The 24535-nt window shown below is 40.1% G+C and overlaps 1 protein-coding gene across 1 annotated transcript in view; it reads right to left on the reverse strand.

Moving 5' to 3' along the window:
- Positions 1 to 24535, reverse strand: part of SLIT3 (slit guidance ligand 3) — a 791947-nt gene that overhangs the window by 295867 nt on the left and 471545 nt on the right. The window contains exon 7 of the mRNA XM_006115755.5: positions 1359 to 1430. Coding sequence (XP_006115817.1) covers positions 1359 to 1430 — 72 coding nt within the window. The remainder of the gene's footprint in view (positions 1 to 1358; positions 1431 to 24535) is intronic.

Consider the following 24535-nt stretch of genomic DNA (forward strand, 5'->3'; position numbering starts at 1 on the left):
GTTTGAGCTCCGTGCTCCCCATACAGCACAGGGAGCGCGGAGCCCAAACGGCCACTTCGGCTCCGCAGTCTCCCGAGAGAGAGGCAGGAGGGGGAGGAGAAGAGAAAGAGAGAGACAGAGAGAGAGGCAGGAGGTGAAGGAGAACTGAGAAAGAGAGAGAGGGGGAGGCAGTAGGAGGAGGAGGAAGGAGAGAGATAGAGAGAGACAGACAGGGAGCAAGAGACCGGAGGCTCAGGAGAGAAGACCGATGTGGAGGAGAGACCTGAAAATACCGTTTTATGACGGGCTAATTGGCTAGTCATACTAGATTTGCATAGGTTGCAAACAGGGCTGTTGCTAGAAATATTAGTGCCCTACGTAGTCCCCCATAGTGGAGTGGTCCCTCCGCAGGGTGGGAGAGGGAGGGCTGTGCTCAGGGCTGGGGGAGCAGGAGCAAGGAAGGGACGGGAGGCAGCAGGAGTTGGGCCTGCCCCTGCCCTCCTTGGGGAGGAGGGCAGTAGGAAGTGGAGCAACATGGCCCCAGCCCACTCTGCTCAGCAGGCTACCAGCTGTGTCGCTTAGGGGAGGGAACTTGGGGGAAGAATGGGAAGAACCCCCCCCCCACACACACACACTCACTGGTGGTAGGAAGCAGAGCAATGTGGCTGGGAGTCAGGGGAGTGGAATGGGCTGGAGTCAGGTTGCCCACTTCCCCCCACTGCTGCTGGTTAGCATGGGGGGAGGACCCCTGCGCTCGGTGCAGGCCCCTGCTACTCTTCCCAGGCTGCATCACACAAGGGAGGGTGGAATGGAGACAGGGGTAGAGCGAGGGGTATCCCAGGTCCTGCACTCCCCCTAGTGATGGCCCTGTTGGGTGCAGCCCACAGAGGTGGGGTGGCCAGGCAATGGGGCTAGCTGGCACAGCTGGCACCACCCCATACACAGCACTTTGCTGTCTGTGGCACCACAGAATTTGGAGCAAATTTGATGCCCCAAATTTCATGATTCCCTACACAGCTGTGTATTTTGCTGCTTGGTAGGGACAGCCCTGGCTGTAAGAAAAGGTTCAGTTTGGTCTCCCATTATTACATTTCATAATCAACATGGCTCAACTAGTAGATTTGTTTTCCTCCAATGCTAGCCTGGGTGGGTCACACTGGAAAAAGGTTAAAATGTGCTTTCACCCAGTAACATTGCCTCATTTCTGATTAAAAGGGATTAAAATAATAAAATAAAGTTTTGGCTTGATCAGTTTACTGTCCGTTCCTTAAAGAAAAATGGTTAAAACATTACAAAAGTGTTCCTTGAATAAAAATAAATATTCCAAGCAAAGACAGAGTTATTCAAGGCTGCCACTTATTTCTGACTTTAGTACTTACAGAGTCCTGATCTTTGGCATATGGTTGAAACTGGTAAGAGGGATGCGGCTGATGTTGTTATTGTTGAGTGTACTGTTTAAAGAAAAGACAAACAGATTGACCAGTTATTTACATTGTTTTACCCCACACTATTTATAGAGATGAACTATTTCAGTATTGGGCCATAAGTTCATAGTGCTTCAAAAAATAAGATGTGCTGACATATCTCAGGAGCTATTTGTGAGTTGTCAAAATGCATTATTTTAATGGCAAAATAACCACCAATTGCACACAAGTAAACACAAATCCCCATTTAACATGCCCTGTCCAGGGATTTCATCCACTAGAAAATTTGTTTTCAAATAAAAGGGGAGATGTTGGCACATAAACGATCCTTAGCACAACCCATTTGCAATGACACACGCAGCTCAAAGTGCTCTTTTGGAAACACAAGGACGGACGGGCAATTCTTGTTTGTTTTCCTTAGACAGAAATACGTGGACCGCACTCCCATAATAAACATTTAATGTTCCAAGCATTAAAGGGTTTCAAACAGAAACTCCATGCAGTGTATTTTATCAGAGCTAGCATTAGGCAGAATGGGACCCTAATCACATCTTTTAAAATAAAAAAAAATTGACTAGTTTAGTATCAACTGGGGCAGGCTGCCCCATTTATGTTGTTCCTTATTAGATCAGTGACTCCCTGGCAACTTAGAAGCTATCAAGTTTATCTATGATGCCATGAGAAATGGAACATACGCACCAGAAGGGCATACTTGCCAATCCCAATTGCTCAGAAATTGCATCTACAGCAGTCTACTATGTGCAGAGGCTTGGTTAAACCTGGTTGTTCATTGCCTACCATGATGCACTGTCCACCCTTCTGCTAACTGAAGTCATTAAAACTCTTTGTATTTCCCTTATTTAAAACGCAAACACACAACAGTTGTTTATAGGAATGGCCCAGAACACTGAACTTTAGAACATCCATTCTGCAATCATTACTTTAGAAACCAAGGCTTTTTTTTTATTTTTAAATCAAGGGCTGCATGCTTTGTACGAGTGATACAATAAACAGTCATCTTCAATAAGATGTTAAAATGTTCCTGTAGTTACTTACACCTGAACTGTTTAGTGGTTTGTGCGGGATACTTCATCAAAAGATGTCCAAGAGCTTTCAAATAATTAGCTAACTAACCCTCTAATCCATCTGTAACCTCCTTCCAACAGATGTCTTGGTTTCTCTATACTAGAGATCAGCATGTACAACAGAAACCTCTCCATAGAGCCCAGTTTGCACAGCCTTAGAGTACTACAGCAGACCACAATACAATAGATTGAAGTATTTTAGCTCCACTAAAAAAACAGAGAATGTCAGATGTTGCATCAAATCAGAAATCCAGATCTCAATGTTCTCAAATACAGAGCGGAGAGTATGTTTCAAACCTGGACCTGAAGCAAAATACACATATTGCAATTTGAACCTAATTGGAATCCCAAATTCAGCATGCCCCAATTTCATTGGGAAGGGCAAAGAATTAGGGAGGAAAGCTCTGTCAACATCCAGAGTTGAATCCTGGATCACTCTTGGTGCAAACCATTCAGGACAAGCACCAAGGCCTAACAGTGAACCCGTCTGAGGCTGAAAAGCTGCTTTTTGTCTGTTTTGCAGAACCCTTCCTTAGCACCATGATAATGCCAAAATGAATTTCCCCGATGCCAGTGTGTATTTTAAAATGAAGCTCTCTTTATATGTACTTATAATTGCTAGATCATGGTATGTAGCAGATGGTGCAGAAATGCAGGTCAATGCTGGACAACTAGTCAAAAGAATTTGTGTGGCACAGTAATTTTCATACAGACAAATGAAACCTTCTGTAGGAATAAATGACAGCGATGTTTAGCAGCTCAGACAGAGGATTATGACTCAGAACTCCTGAGTTCAATTGCCTATGATCTTGGGCAAGTTACTGATCACTGGCCTCTGTTTCCTCATGTATAAAATACTTATCTACCCAGCCACTGATGTGCAATGTGCGTAAAAAAAAATCCTTGACTGAACCACCTTGGATGAGACTGTAGAAGTTCTAAGCATTATTACTGTCATTAGACCTTTGTTCTGATTTCACTCACTTGACCACCACAAGAATAGTGTAAGTGGCATGTATTACATAAAGCATTAGTATAGGTGAGAACTCCATGCACTAGTGTCATCAGAAATAGCCAAAGAACAACCATGAGTAACATAGTCAGCTTTGAAAATCAAATGACACACCAAATTGCTGACTGAATATGACAGTGAGGGCATTAAAGGATCCAAGGCAAATCAAACTGAGTTCAGTCGAGACTTTCCTTTTACTTCCACAGGAGACAGACTGGATTCCGAGAGAGAACATCTTCCCAAATAACTGAGAGCATGTCTACACCAGGGAGAAAATTGCACACCTGGAGTTGAATACTTTAAATCGACCAGCCGGTCTAGTGTAGGCTTAGGCTTAGAGAGACACTCTGTACACTATTCCCAGCACAACTGAAGAAAATTCAACCTGTACTGTCAAACATACTTAACTATATTTAAAAGCCTGCATATTTAATAGACAAAATATTAGCCAAGTCACCCAAATTCTAGCTTTGATACTCATTTACAACATTAAGAGTCCAATTGTTGCTATGCAGGAAAATTTCTATAGACCTCCAATAAATAAACAAATAACAAAGCAATAAATAATGGAATAGAGTTAATACTGAATGAATCCGTATTTCACTAATCTACTCATTAACTGCAAACTTTCAAGAATAATTGTAGCAGGTAGCTGCTGCACAGAAGACTTATTAATGTATTATTACACTGATATTTAAATGTTAACCATTATGAAGGCAATAAAGCGTCTATGATTATAGCAGTCTTTCAACAGAAAGAAGGCTAAATACAGCTATATAGCTTCCATTGCTCCATAAAAGGTACTTGTCTGCATTATTGGTCACAATTTTAGTCGGAGGAAATGAACCCCTTTGCAAAGAATCTTCATCATGTTGCAGTCCAACCCAGTGGCGTTCTCATATAAGCACTTGTATAGGAGAGCTGTCCAGAGAGACGGAGCAGAGCCAGACAGATATTTTGAAAACCAAGCATATGAAGCAGTTTCCAAGCATATAAAATGCATTTCCCTAGCTACAATTGTTAAGCCTGTGTGTGGTGTTAGAGTCACAAGACCATAATGTGCTTGTACATGCAGGATGAGGGGAAATACAGAAAATCCACTCCCTCAAATTTCTATCAAGTGCTAAGAAGCCCAAGAGAAATGGACTAAAGACCCAACCATAGGCAAAGTTGAATCACAGCAGAATGCTATGTGAGATCCTCAACTCTCATAACATCTAGGTCCCCTCGGCATCATGTGGGGAGATAGGAAACCCACCTCATGCCACCTTCTGATCAGGATCACACCTTTCACCTGCCCCTTATTTCAGGGCCAAGTTTACCTACATCCCTCACAAACTCAGTCACTATTGTAAGGTGTCCACTTTAAAAATGCTGCATCAGAAATGCAAGCTTATCTATGGCTGGACACCTGCCAACCTGGACTCTGATTTTGTCAGATCCTGAAAACACTCTCAGGATGCATCAGTACCTGGTAGGCTTACCAGAACTACATGGGAGCAGCAGAAAATGGCGCTTGCCACCTTTAGGTGGCATTTCCCTCTCTGAGGCACATCCTCAGCTGAGGTAAATTGTCATACCTCCAATGAATCTATACCAGTTAAGATTAGCCCCTTGGGAGATGCTCACTTTCCCCTACACTCTAAAACAGACTTGTGGTCATTAAAAGATCACCTAGCATTTTTCCAGAAGTAGGAATGTTGGCTCTGGAATCTTGCATGCTGCATATGTGTGTATCCTGTGACTGATTTTCATGATGTTCCAATGGCCAGTTTTTATTCTGATGTTACCCATCTCCTTTATGGGTCTGGAATCCTGACCAAATCCCTAAACTGGTAAACACAATCTACCTACTTCCTCACACTTCCATGCAAATTCAAGAGCGTACAACATTCTTACACACTTCCTAGTGGCTCTCCACTGTTGTGCAGCTTTGCAGTGCGCTGATAAAAAATTACCAAATTCCACCTGAAAGGTGACTGCATTTTCTGCAGATTGACATGATCCTTAGTATTTCCACTTTTGTTGGAAAGTGCTTTAGAATGAAAGTACTATCATCAATCTGTCGATCTAAAATCATTGTAATATATGAAAGGAATTAATCCCACAACATTCAAATACCTCTGTTTTGTAGTCTGAGGTGCTAATACATGATTGATACTTATATACAGTACTAATCTTTATACCAAATTCTAGATCGAACATATTAGTTTTTAGGCACAGCCCAAATATTCTGACCAAAATGCGAAGGGATTAGATTTCTAATCTACCTATTATTACTACTCAGTTTGAAAGACTCAGCAGTCTACCCATCTCCATCAACTGATTAGGAAGTGAGAAATCCTGGGACCTATGCTGAATGCCAGAACTCTCTCCTTTTTCATTCTTATTGCTTCAAGCTACAGGGAAATATTATGGGTTTTGTACCTCTTTGTTATGTCTTTGCACCTCTAATTTATACAAAAACATACCTTCATACTAAAATGGCCAGCGGCTTACAAATCGGTAATAATAATAATTAATTAATTAATTAGAACAATTTCTCCTTACCTACTCCAGTTAAGTACTGGAAATATACTGTTAAGCCAGAGATGACTTCTGGCAATGACATCAGAAAAGTTTACAAAGCAAATGTAAAAAAGGTTATGTTATATACTTACATTACAACAAGTAAAAAAGATAACAGTATTAACCACCTTGCTATTTTTTCAGTCAACCAAAACTTCAAGTGGGAAAACAGGTTTCTTTTTTGATATCTTTTACAATCAAAAGGTCCTATTATATAACAATAATTAATTATCACCCACTAAAGACCAGCTAATACAAGTTATAGCATTCTATTTTGTGAGTTCTATAGAGAAAAGGACCCCACAGAAAATCTAATTTTCCTCCTCTACACGGTACACTTTTTCATAAAGGACATGCACAGGAAAACTACTGAGTATCAATCAATACATTATCTGCAATGATGTTTCTTTTTGACACAGGATTTGAATGGATATAAATTACAGAAAAATCTACATGCAATGCTAGGCCAGAGTCGAAGGCATGCTTTGGTTTCTGGTTATAATAGGGACTCTCATTTTCTTTTGCATCCCATTTCTGCAGCTGATTAGCACACACAGCTAATCAAATTGAGAAATGATATGGCAGATTACATTTTTGATTAGCACTCTTTTCCAAGCATTAATGAGCATCCAGCCATAGTTACCAGGGGTCTGCTAGCCATTCAGCCTTTGATAAGCATCAGGCTTCTTTTGTGCAGATTTTGGCTCCACTAATCAAGGAACGATGCAGCATTTGCAGAATTAACAGCTATGAAGAAACACTAAGGCCTACAGAAGATCAGATCCATGAGGAGAATAAAAAATGTAGAGACATAAATTAATTGCCATGTTTAACAAACTACTATTAAGAAATAGACTTTTAAGTGATGAAGGGCAAATGGGAAAAGAGAAAGGAAATGACCAACTCATTATCTGTGTTTGTTTTGCTTTTTGAATTTCTCCTACTTTTTGCTCACGAGCAATTAATAGTCTCCGTCTGGTTTGTTTCTCAAAGTTTTGCAGTTTAAAAAGAACTGTTTGAACCATGGAAATAACAAGCATCCTTTGGCAACACACAGCTCACTTCTATATGGACTACAATCCTAAACTAAACAGACACTCTTTTAATTCTCAGTCCCTCACTGTTCCCCTCATGCGCCATAATAAAGACCAAATTGTTTACTTCTCTAGCTGTGTGGCAAACCTGCTTTGAATGCGCCTGTTTGATTTGCATGATCTGGAGCTGAAAAGTAGACCTCTGAGGCTGGTTGGAGCAGCAGCAGCCGTTGGGCGGCTGGAAGTGCTAACAAGTCTAACATTTCCTTCTGTCGCCTTTGATTAGACCATTGCTTTATCACAGTGTCCTTTTTTGGCTCTGTGTGTAATCTGTGTGTTGTGTGTCCATAACACCATGTAATTGGCCCTAATGCAACATTATTATCTGTATGCATGCAAGGACTGCGTACAAATAGGGCATACGCAGGCTTACAACATTCCCAGGAATAAGTTACTTGCCTCAGCCATAACTGCTGTGCTTTTCATGCTGCCAGTCCCCAAGGCAAGCAAATGACCGCGCGCGCGCGCACACACACACACACACGCACACACCCACACACACACACAGAATGTTACCACTATGAAGGAATGGTTGAATTAAGGCAAACAGAGGTTAAGCTATTTGCTCAAGGACAGTGGAAGAGCTAGGAGGGGAGCCCTGATACATAGTTCCCAGCCAAGACCACTTAGACAGCACTTCCCACATAGGCAAAAATGTCATGATATCAAAAGTCATGAATCAAGCACCAAAATTACGGGCTTTTTAAAAATGTGGGCTTTTTATTTGCCTTCTGGTTTTTGACTCTTTGCAGCTCATGTTTTCAAGCTTCCCTCCACAACTGATTTTCACCAAGTTTTTTTAAATGAAAATTGAGGTTCTTACATAATTAGGATCTTACTAAATTCAGAGTAAATTTTGGTCAAATACATGGTTGTAAGATTTTAAGAATCAGAAATTTCATGATTTCAGACATTTAAATCTGAACTGCCATGGTGTTGTAATTGTAAGAGTTCTGATTTAGCACTGAAGAGAGCGGTGCAGAAGGATGGCATGGTAGGGTATTGCCACACTTGCTTCTGCCCTACTGCTGGCGGGGCACCACCTTCCAAAGTAGGCACCTGGCCAGGAGCTGCGACTCTCCAGCCACCCAGCTGACAATACAATAACCTACAAGAAACTTGCAAGCTCCCTCTACAGCCCTCTTTTGGGTCAGGGCCCCCATTTTGAGAAATGCTGGCGTTCCCCTTGAAATCTGTACAGTATAGGGGAAAAACACAGAAAAGACCAAATTTCACAGGGCACACCAGATTCCACAGTCTATGACGGATTTTTCATGGCCACGAATTTAATAGGCCCTACATATAACCATGAGATCTGCACCATTGAGAAACACACCAACTACCTCAAGACTCCTAATAAAATCATGAGAGTTGGTAACCCCTTTTTTTCCATTTAGTCACCAGATTCCTTTGTATTTCAGACTTAGCTGACACCATTTTGATGCATTATGTCTCCTGGAAAAGTATCCTAACCCCCACAATTTGAACAGTAACAGGGTTCCTATGACCTAATGTTTATAGAACTAAATGGCAGGAAGTTGTTTAGTATCTGTGTGACTAGACTGCAGAACCACAATACCAATAACACCGTCTTTATGCATTGTATAGTGGTGACGGGTGTTTTGGCTTCCAGTAGTTTTCCTCTTTCCATGAAGCTTATTTGATTTACCTTTTCTAAAGAATCAACCCTAATAAGACAGCCCATTTATCGGGGGGCAAAAATTAATAAGGCTAGGTTTGACACAATGGACAAAGGCATCCGTCTGTCATTACTACATTCTATATACATCCACACTTGCTCCCTAGTTCGAGCTAGGGATGCAAATGTAGATGACCGAAATTGCTAATGAAGCGGAGATTTAAATATCCCACGCTTCATTAGTATAATCTCACTGGTTCGAATCAGCTGTTGAACGGAGTAACACGCCGGAGAGATCATGCTAATGAAGCGCGGGATATTTAAATCCCTGCTTCATTAGCAATTTTGGTCGCTTACATTTGCATCCCTAGCTCGAACTAGGGAGCAAGTGTAGACGTAACCTCTAAGAATGACAGATGTGGTCATCAATGGCAGTGTTACACCTCTTGGCCCCCGTCTACACGGACCATTTAAGCTTATAAATAGAACTGGTTTTGAAGATGGCTTAAAATCAGTTTCTACTAACAAGGTTTAATCATGTTTTACTAGGCTGCAGACAGCCATTTGCAAACTCATATTCTAGGTCTTGCCCACCGTAATTAAAAAGCTCCATTTGGAAATGGTATTTGCTAGTGGCCTGATTTGAAATTGCAATGAGCACCTGCAATTCTGATCTACCTCTCGGGCATTAGTACTGCTCAACACCTCTGAAAACCAGCCATAAATCTGTTTCCAGAGGTTCAAACACCATTTGTGCAGTTGTTTGCTGCATGTAGGGATAACTAATTCGCATAAAGAACATTTGGATCTTGGGATGAAAGTTCCTGTATTTTCATCAGTTGTAAAAAGGCTACTTTTAGAATAGGGGGAGGTAAGGCCACATGAAATAAAATGCATAGTATTTCTCAAAGATATGTGCTACTTCAACAGCCTCAGCCTCTGCTTTCTAAGTGGTCAAGTAAAGGAATCCCCCAGGGCTTTGAAATGGATTTTTTTTCCAATTGTGGGTGCCTCCCATACTCAGTTCCTTGATCTCCCCACAGAGCATTTAAAGTAAATCCCACAATCACTGTGTGGGCATATAATAAAGTAACTGATGCTGCACTGATTAATCCATTACTCTGAACTGTTAGAAAACATAATGATCTCACAAGAGGCCTTATTCACTGACGTATCACAGCTGAGCCGTAATCTGACACCTCAAATTAGCAGCAAAAGCAACAACAGCTGGGTTTTTTGTCTCAATATTTGTACCCAACTCTAAAGTGATTTGGCACCATTCAAGTGTTATTTTTAAACACAACGTTAATACAGCCAACTAAGGTTTTAAATAGTCTCCAGGTGATGTGTAAAATCCACAGAAATAAAAACAATTAGTTGCCAGTTTGGTTCCTTTTCTGTCTTTATCTTAATAAACAGATTCGCCATTAATCTTTTTTTAAAAAACATGTTATCAAAGCTCTGAGAAGGTCCTGTATTGTTATCTCAGGTTTCTGGCAATGGAAATTTAAATAAATCAAAGGAAACATGAAAAAGAAAACATCCTTTTTTGGAAATGTCTGAGTGGGAAAACTTCATGTGATTAACACATGGATATCCTATGCAGAGTTGGTAGCAGTTCCTATTATTAAGGTTTTCTGACACTTTCCACTACATTACCTGGTTTTTAGTTGCTTTATGTCTTTTCAAACTTACATTTGGACTGAAATTTTCCATGCCGGTGTCTGTCTCTGGCTGCATTTTTTTCAGCAAATGGTTCAGCCATTTGCAAGAAGCCAGGCTCGGGAAAAGTACACTGTTTTGCCCCACGTTAAAAAACAAATTCTGGCAACCTTTTCTCTGAAATGCCGAATTACTCTGAATGAGGTAGAAGTCTAGTAGAAAAGATTGTATGTGATCATATAGATAAAGCCCTTGATAATGGATGGGGATGTGAAAGTTTAAACAGTTAACTAGTAAGCCTCATTCTTAATGGAAGTGATCTGAGGAAGTGGGTCTGGCCCCCGAAAGCTCATCATCTAATAAACCATCTTGTTAGTCTTTAAAGTGCTACATTGTCCTGCATTTTGCTTCAGCTACCCCAGACTAACACGGCTACATTTCTATCACTATTCCTCATTCTTAATGGGTGAGGCTTACCGGGTAAGGTAAACTGGTGGGGCTGAAGCAGCTCCCTGCCTGTCCTGGGCAGGGGGCTGTGCCATCCCTGCAAGGGGTCTCACTGCAGTTGCTCTAACCAGGCTGCTGGAACAGTGCCTATTTGTGGTGGGAGGGCATTCCAGCCCAGCAGCAGGCAGGAGAGCACTCCAGCCAGGCGGAACGGCCCCGGCACTAACCCCCTTTTAATCAGTGAACCAGTTAAACAATATGTTTAATCGGTTAGCCAATTAAACAGGTTTTTACATCCTCAAGAAAGGATATGCACCAGCAGGCTAAGTTTTGCAGACAGGACTTTGCAACCAATATAATACTCTTTTATCATTGTGTTTTTATGTGTTTAACACATGTGCATATGTGGGTGTGTGTATAGGTGAGTGCTATACACACACGCACGCACACATACACACTATATGCACTGAATTTATTTTTCTGGTTATTGCAGATTTATACTTTACACACAATATTTAGGATTCTATTTATGCCTTCCCAAATATGGGAAAAAATAAAACAAAGAAGAAATGAATAAAAGGAATAGGCTCCCAAAAGTAGATCTTCACTGCAAGTTGATCCAAGTCATCTACACTAAACTTTCTCTGCTCAAGTCAGAGTGCTCACATAAGAGTGACTAAACCAAACAAAACAAGCAAAACAACACCCAATTTTCAAGCTGCTGTGCCTACACGTGTGCTGCATTCACTAACGTGTGGCACTAAGAGGTCTAGAGGCATATCTCAGGGTTCTATGCACTGCAGTGAGCTGAGACACTGTACAAATTCTTTCCCAATGAACTGTGGAACAATCTGTCAGTCCTTCCTGCATACAGGGGGGAATTGTGGGCAGGCATTAGAGAACTTGAGTGATACCAGCCTGAGTCCATAATTCAGAATGGTCTTGCAGCTGAGTTGAGCTCTCTCAGGCCTACATCCCCCAACCAGTCAGCCAACTCAAGTAAAAAGCTCTTCCCATCTTTTCAGTGATGATAATTCCTAAGACTATATCTACTCTATAGCCTGGATCGATACCTTGAGATCAACCAGCAGTTGATTTAGTAAGTCTAGTGAAGACCTGTCAAATCAACCGCAAATCACTCTCTAGCCAATCCTGTTACTCTATGCTGACCCCCCTGTGATGGTACAGAGTCCGCAGTAACTTGACTTAAGGCATGTTGACTCCACCTGTGGCTTACGTCAACTTTCTGCTGTATTGCAGATGTAGCCTGAGTAAGTCTCAGCTGTCAAGGGGTTTCTGGAAAATTGTGTTCTATTTCAGCTGGTTAACTGAGTTTATAGGTTGCTGTTGCATTTGATTTTTTCATTCAATATACTTAATAAACCATCTTTTCAGCGTGAACATACAAGAATTACAGTCTAGACTTTGGAACAGGATTTGAGGGTTCCCCCCCCCCTTCAGATACATAATATGCAACCAAACTATTTGGGTAGGAAGCAATTAGATCACAAGCCTGTCAAAACACAGACCAAGTGTTGAAGTTAACACACTGTGGCTGCTACAATATTAATAATACAGAATTTTTTAAATTCATTCCTTCATTCTGCTACATCATCTGTGGCAGATCTTAGTTTTCCATGAGTGTTGCATGTTTTAGAGTGTTCTCTTAACATAGGGGATGTCTTGAAATATGGGGCCATCGTTTTGATATTAACCCTAAATGCAATTTATAAAGAAATAGTATTTCCCATTTTTGGTGGACATAGACAAAGCCACAGGTAAAAAGGAATTAATGACATCTCAATGTGGTTCATTCTTTACAGAGATCATAAAGAGCTACTAAAACATAATTAAAAATTCTTAAACTTTTGAACTTAGAAGAAAGAGCTTTAAAAAACAAGAAAACAAGTGATCATCCCCCATTCAGTGCCAATTCAATCTAAAATGATTTATTTTTGTATTATAAGAAAGGCCTTTCTCCAACTCCAACATAAAATATGTTCATTAAAATATGTCATAATCCATGTTCCCTCTTATTTTTTTTCTGTCCCTGTGTGGGCATTTTCCATCCATGTGTAGAATAAATTAACGTCTGTGCACCGAGGCATGTACAAATGTGCACCAGTAGAAACAAAACCTGGCTCTGGGTTCTCTGCTAGTCAGAAGGGCAGCATTTGAAGCATTCCAGAGCAGCCACACAAGCACACAGCTTACAGGGAACAATGGCTAATACCCAGCACACACGATTGTATGGAAAAGTATAACTGCCTGTCAATCCAGAGAAACAAAAAACTCTGCAACAGCATACCTGATTGTTTTATTTAAGACTATGTAAATGCCAGATCTTGGCTTTACAACCAACAGAGCTTTCAACTCACCTCAGCTCGATGAACATCACTGAGATACCTAAATCCAAGGCACAGTCATTAGAAGCTCAGGACTCAAGACATAAGGCCAAAGTGACTATCTATTATGTGGTAGAAAAGGTAATACATAAGACCCAGTGCTCCTGCAAAACAGTTCAGGATCTCAGGTCATTATATTTGCTAACTGTATTCTGATTGTCATATTTTTACTTTTGTTTTTAGTACACAACCGAGTGGGCATAAACTAGCCACTAATAAATGTATGGTGGAAAAGTGAGGTTCAGGTACAGCCTTTCCATAGATGTATTGGGGACAAACAACCTACATAGCTGTAGTATGGAATATCTGATGCATTTTGGAAGGGGATTATACGAAGGGATTGTCTCCAGCAGCAGGGAACGGGATTTGATGACTCAAAAGGTCCCTTCCACTCTTACCATTCCAAACCTTTCTAGGCTTGAAGAGGGACTTCAGCATGATACCTCTTCCCATTTTAGATCTGAGCATGTGTTGTCTTGAGTAATTCTCGTTCAAAGAAAAAAATGACTGCTCAGTAGGCAACCCAGTGACCTCCTATTGCAAAAGTGTTTCATTGATGGCATTTTCCCATCTTCCACCCTAAATCATTTGCTTTTCCCAATATCAAACTGTAGGGATGAAAATTAAATTGCCCTTTAATAAATTATATCTAACAATATTAAATTATGTAACCTCATAAATTGTGGACCAATATTTTTATTAGTGGAATTTTACAAATGAAATGGCATTAAACACTTTTGGATGAATTCGTTTGTAAACCGTTAAAAATTGCCTTCGAAGAATCTGTTGTTATAACTTTTTTTGTAACTTTTTATATATTGTAATTAAAACCCAATTTTAAATGTTTAATACATTGTAACCGAAGGGACCCCATATTGTAACTGGAACCCCATTTGAAACTCTGAATTGCCTTACCTCTGCTTAAAGTTAGGTGTGTGTCTGACATCTTAGTTAAACATGTGAATGTGCGTGTATGTGCAATAGAATCAGTGCCAGACTTCAGTCTGTCTCAGTGACCGCAGCTGGTCTCGATGGCCAAAGAACAATGCAAGCTGCCCTGCAAAAGAAACCACCCAAGAAAGAGACAAAAGCCATGGGGAAAAGAAGATCAAAGTTGCATCTGCTGTTAACTGATGATTCTTGGCCATATAGTGTTATGGGACAGAACAGGCTCTATGAACAAAAATATAAAAAGATGGGTGCAAAACTATATGATTGGGTCTTTTGGGTCTACGACCAACCTCTAGGAGCATCAATATGCATGGACATGACCCATGTCTGAAATAGAGATCTAAGCGACTAGTCAAGTTACTACTCAACTACTCGCCCCCCCCCCCCCCCCCCCCCGTTGCCTCTGCATCAGAGGCAGCAAATGGGGAGAGGAGAAGCAGGAGATGGTGCTGGGGGGAGCTGGTTTAAAACACCAGCACCATCTGCAGGAGGGAGTGGGGATAGAGGAGGCAGAGCTGCAGTGGTCCCGGAGCCAACGTGAGCTGGGACTTGTGCTACCCCCGCTGCGGTTCTACAGTTTAAACATAGTAGGAGCCGAGCTGCTTGCACAACTGGCTCCTTCTACATTTAAACTGCAGAGCCACAACAGGGTTGCGCGAGCCAGGACAGAGTGCCTCCCCTTATCGACTAATCATGTAGTCAATACAAATAGTATTGACTACACAATTAGCCAATTACCCACTTCTTAACATCCTTACTCTGAACAGGGATGGATTTAAGCACACATTTAAGCATTTTCTTCTAATGTGAGGCCTTACATGGCTTATTGAAGGTCAACAAACCATGACAGTGAAACAACCAGGGAAAGATTATAGGAGTCCTGTCTCCCAGTCCTCTTTCTCTATCCCATTCAATCTATGTTACATTTCTGATTGTGCTTTGCTTTTATAAGGCTAAGACTATGTTAGTCTCCCAATTCAGCTTCATCCCTGGTACCAATGCTGATTTATCTAAGGTTTCCCAGCCAGCAGCATATTTACTACTCAGTTATCTCCCTCTTGTCATAAAACAACATGATGATAAAAAATACAAAGGCCAGTAGTACTGTGCTCACACCATGGTTCTCATGCTGCATTATTTTTTATATCGATTTCATCAGGATGATATTCTCTATTTAAAGTGAAAGCTGCTTTCAACAAAGGACCAATTAGGAGTTGTGCCGCTAATTCCAAGTCTTTACATCTGTAAAGAACAAGTGTCTTAGGTAGTGAATCTCATCTTTAATTTTCCAATGAAAACAAGAGAACTCCACTATTCTGTCTAGAATGCTTGATGCCATTCACTGCAAGCTCCCTCAGCAGCAATGGCCTGGTACACTATCATGTACTTGATAAAGCCTCTCTCTTTATCAAACCTGCTCTCGATAAAGCAGCTCTGAGCTTTCCCCTTTAAACTACTGCATCTTTCCTAATGCCTGAACCCAATGATCTGCAGAAGTGCTGGTCTTATCTTTGCAAGCTTCTACACATCACCTCTGACTGCTCTCCTGCACCTTCAAAATGGTAAACTATCCAAACAGAAAATCTAGTTGTAAAAATGCAAAGGCATTTGTCTGGGGTTGAATATTGTCTACTTGTTTTACTATGATTTTTTACTGTTTAATTTTTTAAATTTTTAAATAAAGTGTGCTCTGTCAAATGATTGTAGTATATTCTGTAACAGAACATGAGAGACTGGTTTTACTTACCTTTTCAAAAAAGAAAAGACTTTATCAACTAAAGGTTTGCATAAAGTGCTTTAATATTTCAGTGCCGCATGCTGAAAGAGATCATGTTATGGATCCAAGCCTCAATCTTTTAATAATTGTAGGTAAATTATTCTAATGAGAGAACAGACAACCAGATCCTCAATCACTGATCAAGCTGTATTACAGCAGTTTTTCACGCTACAGCAATTGTACTGGCATGGATGTTTGATTCTGACTTCTAATGTTCAAGCATTAAACAGATTTTTTGGATCTAAAAATGAACTTTAGAATGCTCAAATTTCTATTTTCAAAATTTTAGTGAGTGACTTTATAACTCATACACAAACCTGCACACAAAAGCACAGATTCATTCTACTGAAGTCACAACGCAACCACATCTGTTTGATGAACAGTTGACGTAGCTAAAGTTGCGTAGCTTAATTTGACTTTAGCCCTGCTGTGTAGACATACCCACAGGACTACTCATGGTTTTTACATTTTGTTCATAATCTCATACAGCTTTAAAACAACTTCTCTTCCCCGAAGGTGCAAAAAACTAGTTTAAAAGATACATGGTTTATTACTTGCCTAAAACAAATCTAAACCAATAAATACAATTACCATCAGCATACCCAATCTAGTGCCCTCCGAAATTGATAGGCATTAGTGCCATAAAGCCTTTCCACTGACTTTAAATGTCCCTGAATTAGATCCTTGCAGTCTATTGATGTGGGCAAGGATTTTCAAAGGAGCAAAGGGGAATTAGGCTCTGAACTCTCATTAAGTTTCAATGGGAAGTAGGAATCTAAGTCCTGCGGCACCTGTACAAATCCTAGACTTGATCAAGAATACGTACTCATCAATACTCATTTGTAAGTCATGTTTTATGTAACACAGTGCTTACCTGCAAAACCAAACCAAACCAAATTTACCAAATGATGAGCTTTCAGCAGTGTCTGTTGTAGGTTATAATTCATTATATATTACAGTTTATGTGACTAGCTTAGCTCCCACTGAAGTGAATGGAAGCTGGATCAGCCCCTATGTGCCTAATTCATTTCAAGCACACCTGAATACATATTTACAAGGAAGACCAGAAAGAAGAGATGAGCTGGACAAGATTCCCGCAAAAGTCTAGTTCAGAGGCGAAGTGTCTAGGCAACGAAAAGAGAATCTCAGCTTCCGCTTATAAGAACAATTTATACCTCTTTCCCTAGCAGAGACACCCTAAAAATGTACACCAATAAAAAGTAATGCAGTCCAACTGCTAGAGTTGAAAGGAATAAGCAGATGAACTCGACGTCTGCAATGAGAGGCTGGGGGAATCCAACGCTCTGCACAGCATGCCTCCCAAACTGAAAAGGTTTTATACTATAGGACTTGCAGGGCCTAGTCTATTCAAATGGATCATACATGCAGAAATTCTAAATACTTAGCAAAATAATTTTCTAATTTAATTCAGAAGAATAGTCTCATGTTTTCAGCTTTTTTTGTTTGTTTTATTTTGCCCTATCCTAGAGGATTAAAAAAAAAAGTACAGAAAAGTTATTTCCCATGCTATTTTAAAAGAACTCTTCATTGGTTTGCACACAATTGCTTGGGAAAGCAAGTCAGTTATGTGTGGGGAATCGCCTAATAAAACACCTCCCCAAAGCTCTCAGGCCAGCTCCATGCATAGCAGTGTGATTATAGCAGACACAAATTGTTTGCCTTTTCAGGTATGGAGAGGGATAGCAACAATCATCTTGCAGACCTACTCAAAAAGGCTACAATTGTGTCTCCCTCCTCCCAGGTTCACCTTGCATCAGCTGCTGCCAGTTGCCGCAATGCGGCATTGTCTGCTATGACTCAAGTAGGTGGCATGCACCACTTAGGCCACTAGGAGTGCAGAGGGACAAACTATCAAGCTCTATACACTGCATTACCAGCCACTCCAAGAGCACAGGCATAACAATGAGTAGGAGGTGGGGCCAACATTGTGTTACACTGAGTGATATGGATTCAGCCCACTTCTTCCCCACACCATCGCTTTCCTATTCAGCCTCATCCCAGAGTTTGAAGAGGAGGTTTGGAAGAAAGTCTAGAGTCCCATTGATACTTGCCCATTCACACTAGTGACAGAGGACTCACTTTTCCTTACTACTTGCTATGATCTGCACCCCCATAAAAGACAAGGGGGCATTAAGAACTATGCATCTTTATACAAATGTCAGATAGACTTCTTCATTAATAAGTAAAGAAATCCTTCCTCTGAGCTCTGCCAACCCATCATCCTCACCTCTACCTTGTTTGGATGAGAGCAAGATACCTCAAACTTGCCAAATAAGACCGAATATTTCTCAGGAATCCCTGTACTAAAACGCTTTAGGTTCTAAAGTCCTTACAGTAAAGTTACACACACTGTAAATTAAGGTTGATACAGACACTATTAAAATGCACCCTAATAAATGGGGCGTGTGTCACACACACAAACTGAAAATGTAGAATTTGCACATTCAAATATTCACACTGGAAAAGTTATAATTTCTAGAGTGTGGGAAACTGCAGAACACCGACTTTTGCCAAACCCAGACTCAAAGGCAACTGATTGTGCCATACACATTCGTTTGGATGAAAGTGTACTTAGCTACTAAACCAAAACCAGACTGGTATCATAGGCAAACACTGTCTAATTAAGAAAAATTAAAAATATGCTAAAAAAGATCTAATCCTTACTAAATTTCCTTAAGATGCTGCCTGACCAGTTGTCGGAGCCAGGTGGCTTTTTCAAGTCCCTAAATTGTTACACAAGTTAGTGAATTCTCTACCACATACTACATGCGAAGAAACCAATAAATCTTAAATACCGAATACTCACAGTGTTCCACTCCTATTCATTTCACAAAGTAAAAACTCACAAAAGAAAACAGAAGTTTGAATAAATAAGAATCAGTCATCATCTTATTGTGAATATTCTGCAAATATGAAAATAAGCTAAATAAATGCAGTCAAGTATTCATTGTAAATTATTTGCTCAGCTCTAATAGTTACACACATGCACAACCGGGTATTAACTCCACTTTGGATGTTTTGCATCTTGATGCTGAAATGTAGCAAGTATTAGCTCAAGCACCTCACCTGATTTCAAATGTCATCATAGTAGATGGGGAGAGAGATTGTTTCAGAGGTAAAATGGATCCAAGTCTTATAGGATTTTATAGAACAACCTATCTTGAATTATATTCAAGAGCCAATAGGCTGCCTGTGCTGTTGGAGAATTGCTGAAATAAACTCCCTGCTGGTAACCCCGCCCAGCAGACTGACATCCTCATTCTGCACCAACTAGAGTTTGTGAGTGAGCTTCAAGGATAGTCTCAAGTCTGCTGCATTGCGGTAATCCATGGATTACTGTGGCCAAGTGCAACTCTGAGACAGATGGTCATAATCACCCTTACCAGACAAAAATGGAGGAAGTGACTTTTGGTGACTGACATCAGCCAATATTGCAGAAATTGAGGTGTGAAAATACCTCCAAACTATGCATCTTTATACAAATGTCAGATAGACTTCTTCATTAATAAGTAAAGAAATCCTTCCTCTGAGCTCTGCCAACCCATCATCCTCACCTCTACCTTGTTTGGATGAGAGCAAGATACCTCAAACTCATTCCCAATCCCAACCTCTGCCAGACACAATGCACCATCTCGGTCTGAGGAAAATGAGACGGAGATGCCTATTGGCTGAATACTTCTGGCACTGCAGCTGAAAACATTTCCCTTAGTTCCTCCTTTGTGATAAAAAAAGCCTTGCAGAACACCACTTAATAAGTCCCATAGATGCCCCAAAACTATATTCTAAGTGCTGTAAAAGCAAGGAATGGAAATACACAAGAACAATGCAGGATACCCAGCTAAGGTCTGGGAGCCAACAAAACCTTAAAGTCACTGGTATCTATGGAATATCAACATAAAGATTTCTCCAATGTGAGTACACACTGAACATATGTTTAGCAGAAATACACCCAATAATGTGACTATCTCCAAAGTATATAGGATTAATAATATTATTTTTTTCATATTTTGATGTTTCCTTCCTTTATTCAAGTTAAAAATTACAAAAAAAGTGTTCTCTCAAAATTAAGTTTATGATATCGTTATTTTAAAATTAAGGGTCATGCGTCCATCCTTAGCTAGTCCTCTTTCACCTTCTTTTCTTTCGATAAACAAAACAGCACACACTAATGAAAGAATTGAGCATTTTCCTGCTTGTATCCCATCACAGCATACATGTGATTGTCTCATTAAAAAGTCCTCAGTTTTTCTCTCGATGTTTTATGTGCATCTGTATATATTCATCTGTATATATTATTTTTAGATCTAATTATGCTAGACACGTAAATATATGTACAAAAATGAAACAATAGTAATGTCTGGGTTGCTGTATTTTAGATCAAAAGCAGCCTAAAATTTTGCACTTGCAATTATGTGCCTATCAATTAATTGGAGAAGCCATTTTCAGGCAGAAATCATTTGTGCCTGATTTGCAAGCACAATTTCTATCTTCAAATTAAATTCTTAAATGTCTACATGCCATCATTTCAATCTCCAGCTGGCTGGAGATGCCAAATTATGGGCCTCTTCGGACATTTTTGCAAGTTCTAATGGCAGCTATCATTCTGTGTTCTGAATCTCAGGAGCTATAGCGTAAAGTTAAATATTTGGCACAATAGATGGCATACTGGACTCAAAACTCTGCCTCAGAGAGCATCTCAAATACATTCTTTACCACCATACTGAATATTTAAACTCAGTAGAGTCTAATCTGAGAAATATTTGGGACCCAATAGCGGGACAAGTGCCTTAGTGCCATAACCTTTACTGAGGATACCTTGCCAGCGGCAGCCTCTGTCTTATAATGACAGTGATCCAGGTCAAGGGTCCCTGTTGTCCAAGGGTCCCTGTTGTGGCACTATGGCAGAGGGAGAATGACAGTCCCCAACAAAGGCAGGTTCCAGGCCATTTAGGACTTTGTAAGTGATGACCAGCACCTTACACAGCACCCAGCAACTGACAGGAATCCAGCACACCTCCCAGAGCAGCAGAGTGATGCACTCTCAGCTACGTGCTCCACTCAGTAAGCGAGCGCTGTTGCATTCTGCACCGGCTTCGAGTACATGTGCTCAGCATGTTGAGACAATCTAATCCTGAGGGGGACCAAGGCTTGAGCAACTGTGGCAAGGTATGTGCAGCAGGAGGGAGAAATTGCAACCTGTTGGTCAGGCAGATGGGTTACTGTTGTGTTATAATCTTCCAACAACAGGTAGGAGTTGTACCACCCCTGAATTGTGAGTCCTGGCAACTACAGGAGATCTACTCCCTGTACCAAGGGATTGGTATTCCCCCTACCACCACCACCTCAACCTCATCATAGTGGAGCCTCCGTCAGCTCACTCTCACACCCTACCCTTTCTAAACTACACCTTAACTAAGATGTCGAGCTGCCTAGTCCCATCGAAGCAGTGAGCAATAAATAATGGGGTGTCAGCCCTGATAAACTGGTCACTTACACCAAGACTGCGACTGAAAGCTAAGAGCTTGCCCTGTGTTTCCTATACCACTGATGAAAATACTGGATCAGACAGGGGAGGGAGAAGTAGCAAAGTGATAACAAGGTGAACAGAGCATGCAAATGAAATAACTAATACTTGAGATGAGTGAGCCTGGAGAAGTCTTTGTCAGGTCATTAAAAACAGGACCCTCTCAGTTCATGAATTGAATCGCCCCAGATGGCATTGCTCTTTTCTTGAGGAGTTCTGCAGCCCTAAGGGCTCCTGGGTATTATTTGTTTAAAGATGATAAAAAACCACCCTGTTAGGGGGAGTAAGTGGGAAAGGAGCCCAGAATTCAAATATACTTCAGTAAATCAAAGCCATCTTCTGCAGACACAGGGTACAGTTAGGCATCAATATTGATTTTTCAGAGACATGGCTAGAATATTGTAGGACAAACAAAATTACTTGTTAAAGTACTGATGTTAATATACGGAACCCATCCATAAAGCATTGGTACACTGTACCATTTCTGCCATAACTGACCAAGACTCTTACAGAGAGACTCTCTTTGCGCCTTATATTTTGTTTCTGTGGGTTTTGATATAAAACTACCACCTTGGTGCTATCTGGATGCTTTCACCATACACTCACTGTACTTCTAGCCTCAAGTTTTTTTAAGTTCCCTCACATTTCATTTCCATATTGTTAGCAATGACAGTAGATGTCTCACTGAAAAGCTTTAACAAATAAAAACAATCATTAAACTATTAAAGCCTTCCATCCCAAAGCCTGTTCTCCTGTTATAGAATAATCTCTTACACCAAGGTTTCAGTGTATTTCAGAAAGTTTCCAGGACCTGAGAGAAAGTCCTCTAAGGTACAGATTTGCTGTTTTTCTTATCTCCAATTAGAAATTTATAGAGGTATGTATAACAGCAGCCATTCTCTTTGGGAACGTTGCCCTCCCCTTCTCTGTAGAGATCTACAATCAGACAGAAACTGATTGTGGAAGGACAATTACTGGGCATTCTCATAATGCTTATCATTGGAGTAGGTCCAGCTAGCTAATGAAGTAGAGAAAAGAGGAACTAGCCATCTGTCCAGTGATACCTCTATACACTAGGACACTGGTACTTCGTCGCAGCCAAGTCTACATTTGTTTTATCTCTGGCTGTCCTGTGAGAGTAGCTTCCTGTCATAACTCATGGCGGAGGAGGGAGATGGAGGAAGCTTGTTGAGACTGCTAGAAAAGGCATAGCTGGTATTGCAAATAATTTTGGAGTACATGCAATGAGACTAAATCATACACTCTGATTACCCAGACCTTGTCATTGTAATCCCTTTTGAATTTTGATTTTCATCCCGTGTGTCTTATGTGCAACTGCTAGTGAAGACGTTTACCAGATTTTTAACCCAACCTCATCATGAGCCCAACTGTGTTATTTTCCATGTATTTGTTATTTTAATTCAACAGCGCACAAGTATGAATTACTAAAACAAGAGTTATGTACACAATTTATTGCAAAATCCAGTTCCCACAACAATATTTTGATTGTACTATAGCAGTTGAGAATGCACCTCACACAGTTCAAATTTAATGTTGATTGCCTGAACTGATCGCAATTTGCAGGAAAATAGAGTAAGAAATCATTCTTGTGGCATTTTCAGGCTTTCATTAAGCAATGACATCTCATATATTTAGAATTATGTCATGACTTTAATGCCATGCCTCTCAAGACAGTTGAAGCAAATAAAATGTTGAGACATGCCTGGCAAATCATTTTGTAAATAAGTAAAGTTGTGTGCGTGTGTGTGTGTGTGTAAATTATAAACAGCAAGACCATAAACAGAAGAAAATATGAAGAAAAGTTGTTATACTATATCTGAAGACCCCGATTTGTGCTCACAAAAATGTCTTAAGATTGTTCAGTTGAAAAATCATTCCCTGTGTATTATAACCATACATCTATCTGAGAGTTTATTGTCTTAAGTAGAACAAGTTATTTACCAGGTTATTGTATGCAAGCTAAAGCTGCTGAATTCTTGCCATAATCTGTGACAGCAGAAATTGATTGGAGTAGAAAAACTAAGACACTACAATAATACCCTCATTCTGCTTCTGAAAGTTTCTTTGATTGTCAACCGGTGTTTTGTACACAATTCAAGGAAGCCAAATTATTCAAAATGAAACTATTCTAGCAGACTCTGATGTGTACTCCAGAATACAAGTTTCCACCAAACACACTTCTTTAAAAAAAAAGTGTATTATTTGCATCAAATTACAATCTCCATATTTCAGAGTCTGCATAATGAATACATTTTGAGATGCCAGGTTCCAGTTCAAAATCTGAGCCAGAAACAAGGCAAGTTCAAACTCCACACCTTTTTGAATGTTAATTTTCAAATTGTGCTTATTTATTTATGTATTTAAAGTTTTTGATAATGAGAAGCACTTTTCCTTAGGTCTGAGCTTTAGGACCTGAAAATTATTTTTCATTGTTTCTTTTTCAGATCAACACCCACTTTTCAGACACATAAGAATTGAGGTTCTGAGTATAGTTTTTGGTTCTCAGTTAATATATAGAATTTCAGATATCATTTAGATTTGATTTAGACATCCACCTGGAGTTTTTTCAACCTTTGCAAGTGCACTGTGGATCATTACACCTTAAAATGTCTTTTAATGCTGAATGTCTATATAGTTTGTTGTCCTTGATCTTAAGATGATTCATGCAAGAAGGACTACTTGTGGCAAAAGGATTGGAAAGCTTAGTCCATAGCTTGGAAAGAGTCAAAACTCAGAATTAGAGGCATCAGATGAATGAGTAATTGTAACAGTAATTAACACTATTAACAACATACCAAGGAGAAAACCACACTGTTAGCACCAGTGAGAATAGAATGTGTTTGAAATGACACTTTTAGCTCTTGGTCATGTGAATCAAATTGAACAGATATGCTGTGGTCTTTTTGTTCTTTTCTATATTGTGAAA

The sequence above is a fragment of the Pelodiscus sinensis genome, chromosome 16, assembly GCF_052426305.1.
Source record: "Pelodiscus sinensis isolate ZL-2025 chromosome 16, ASM5242630v1, whole genome shotgun sequence".
Lineage (NCBI taxonomy): Eukaryota > Metazoa > Chordata > Testudines > Trionychidae > Pelodiscus > Pelodiscus sinensis.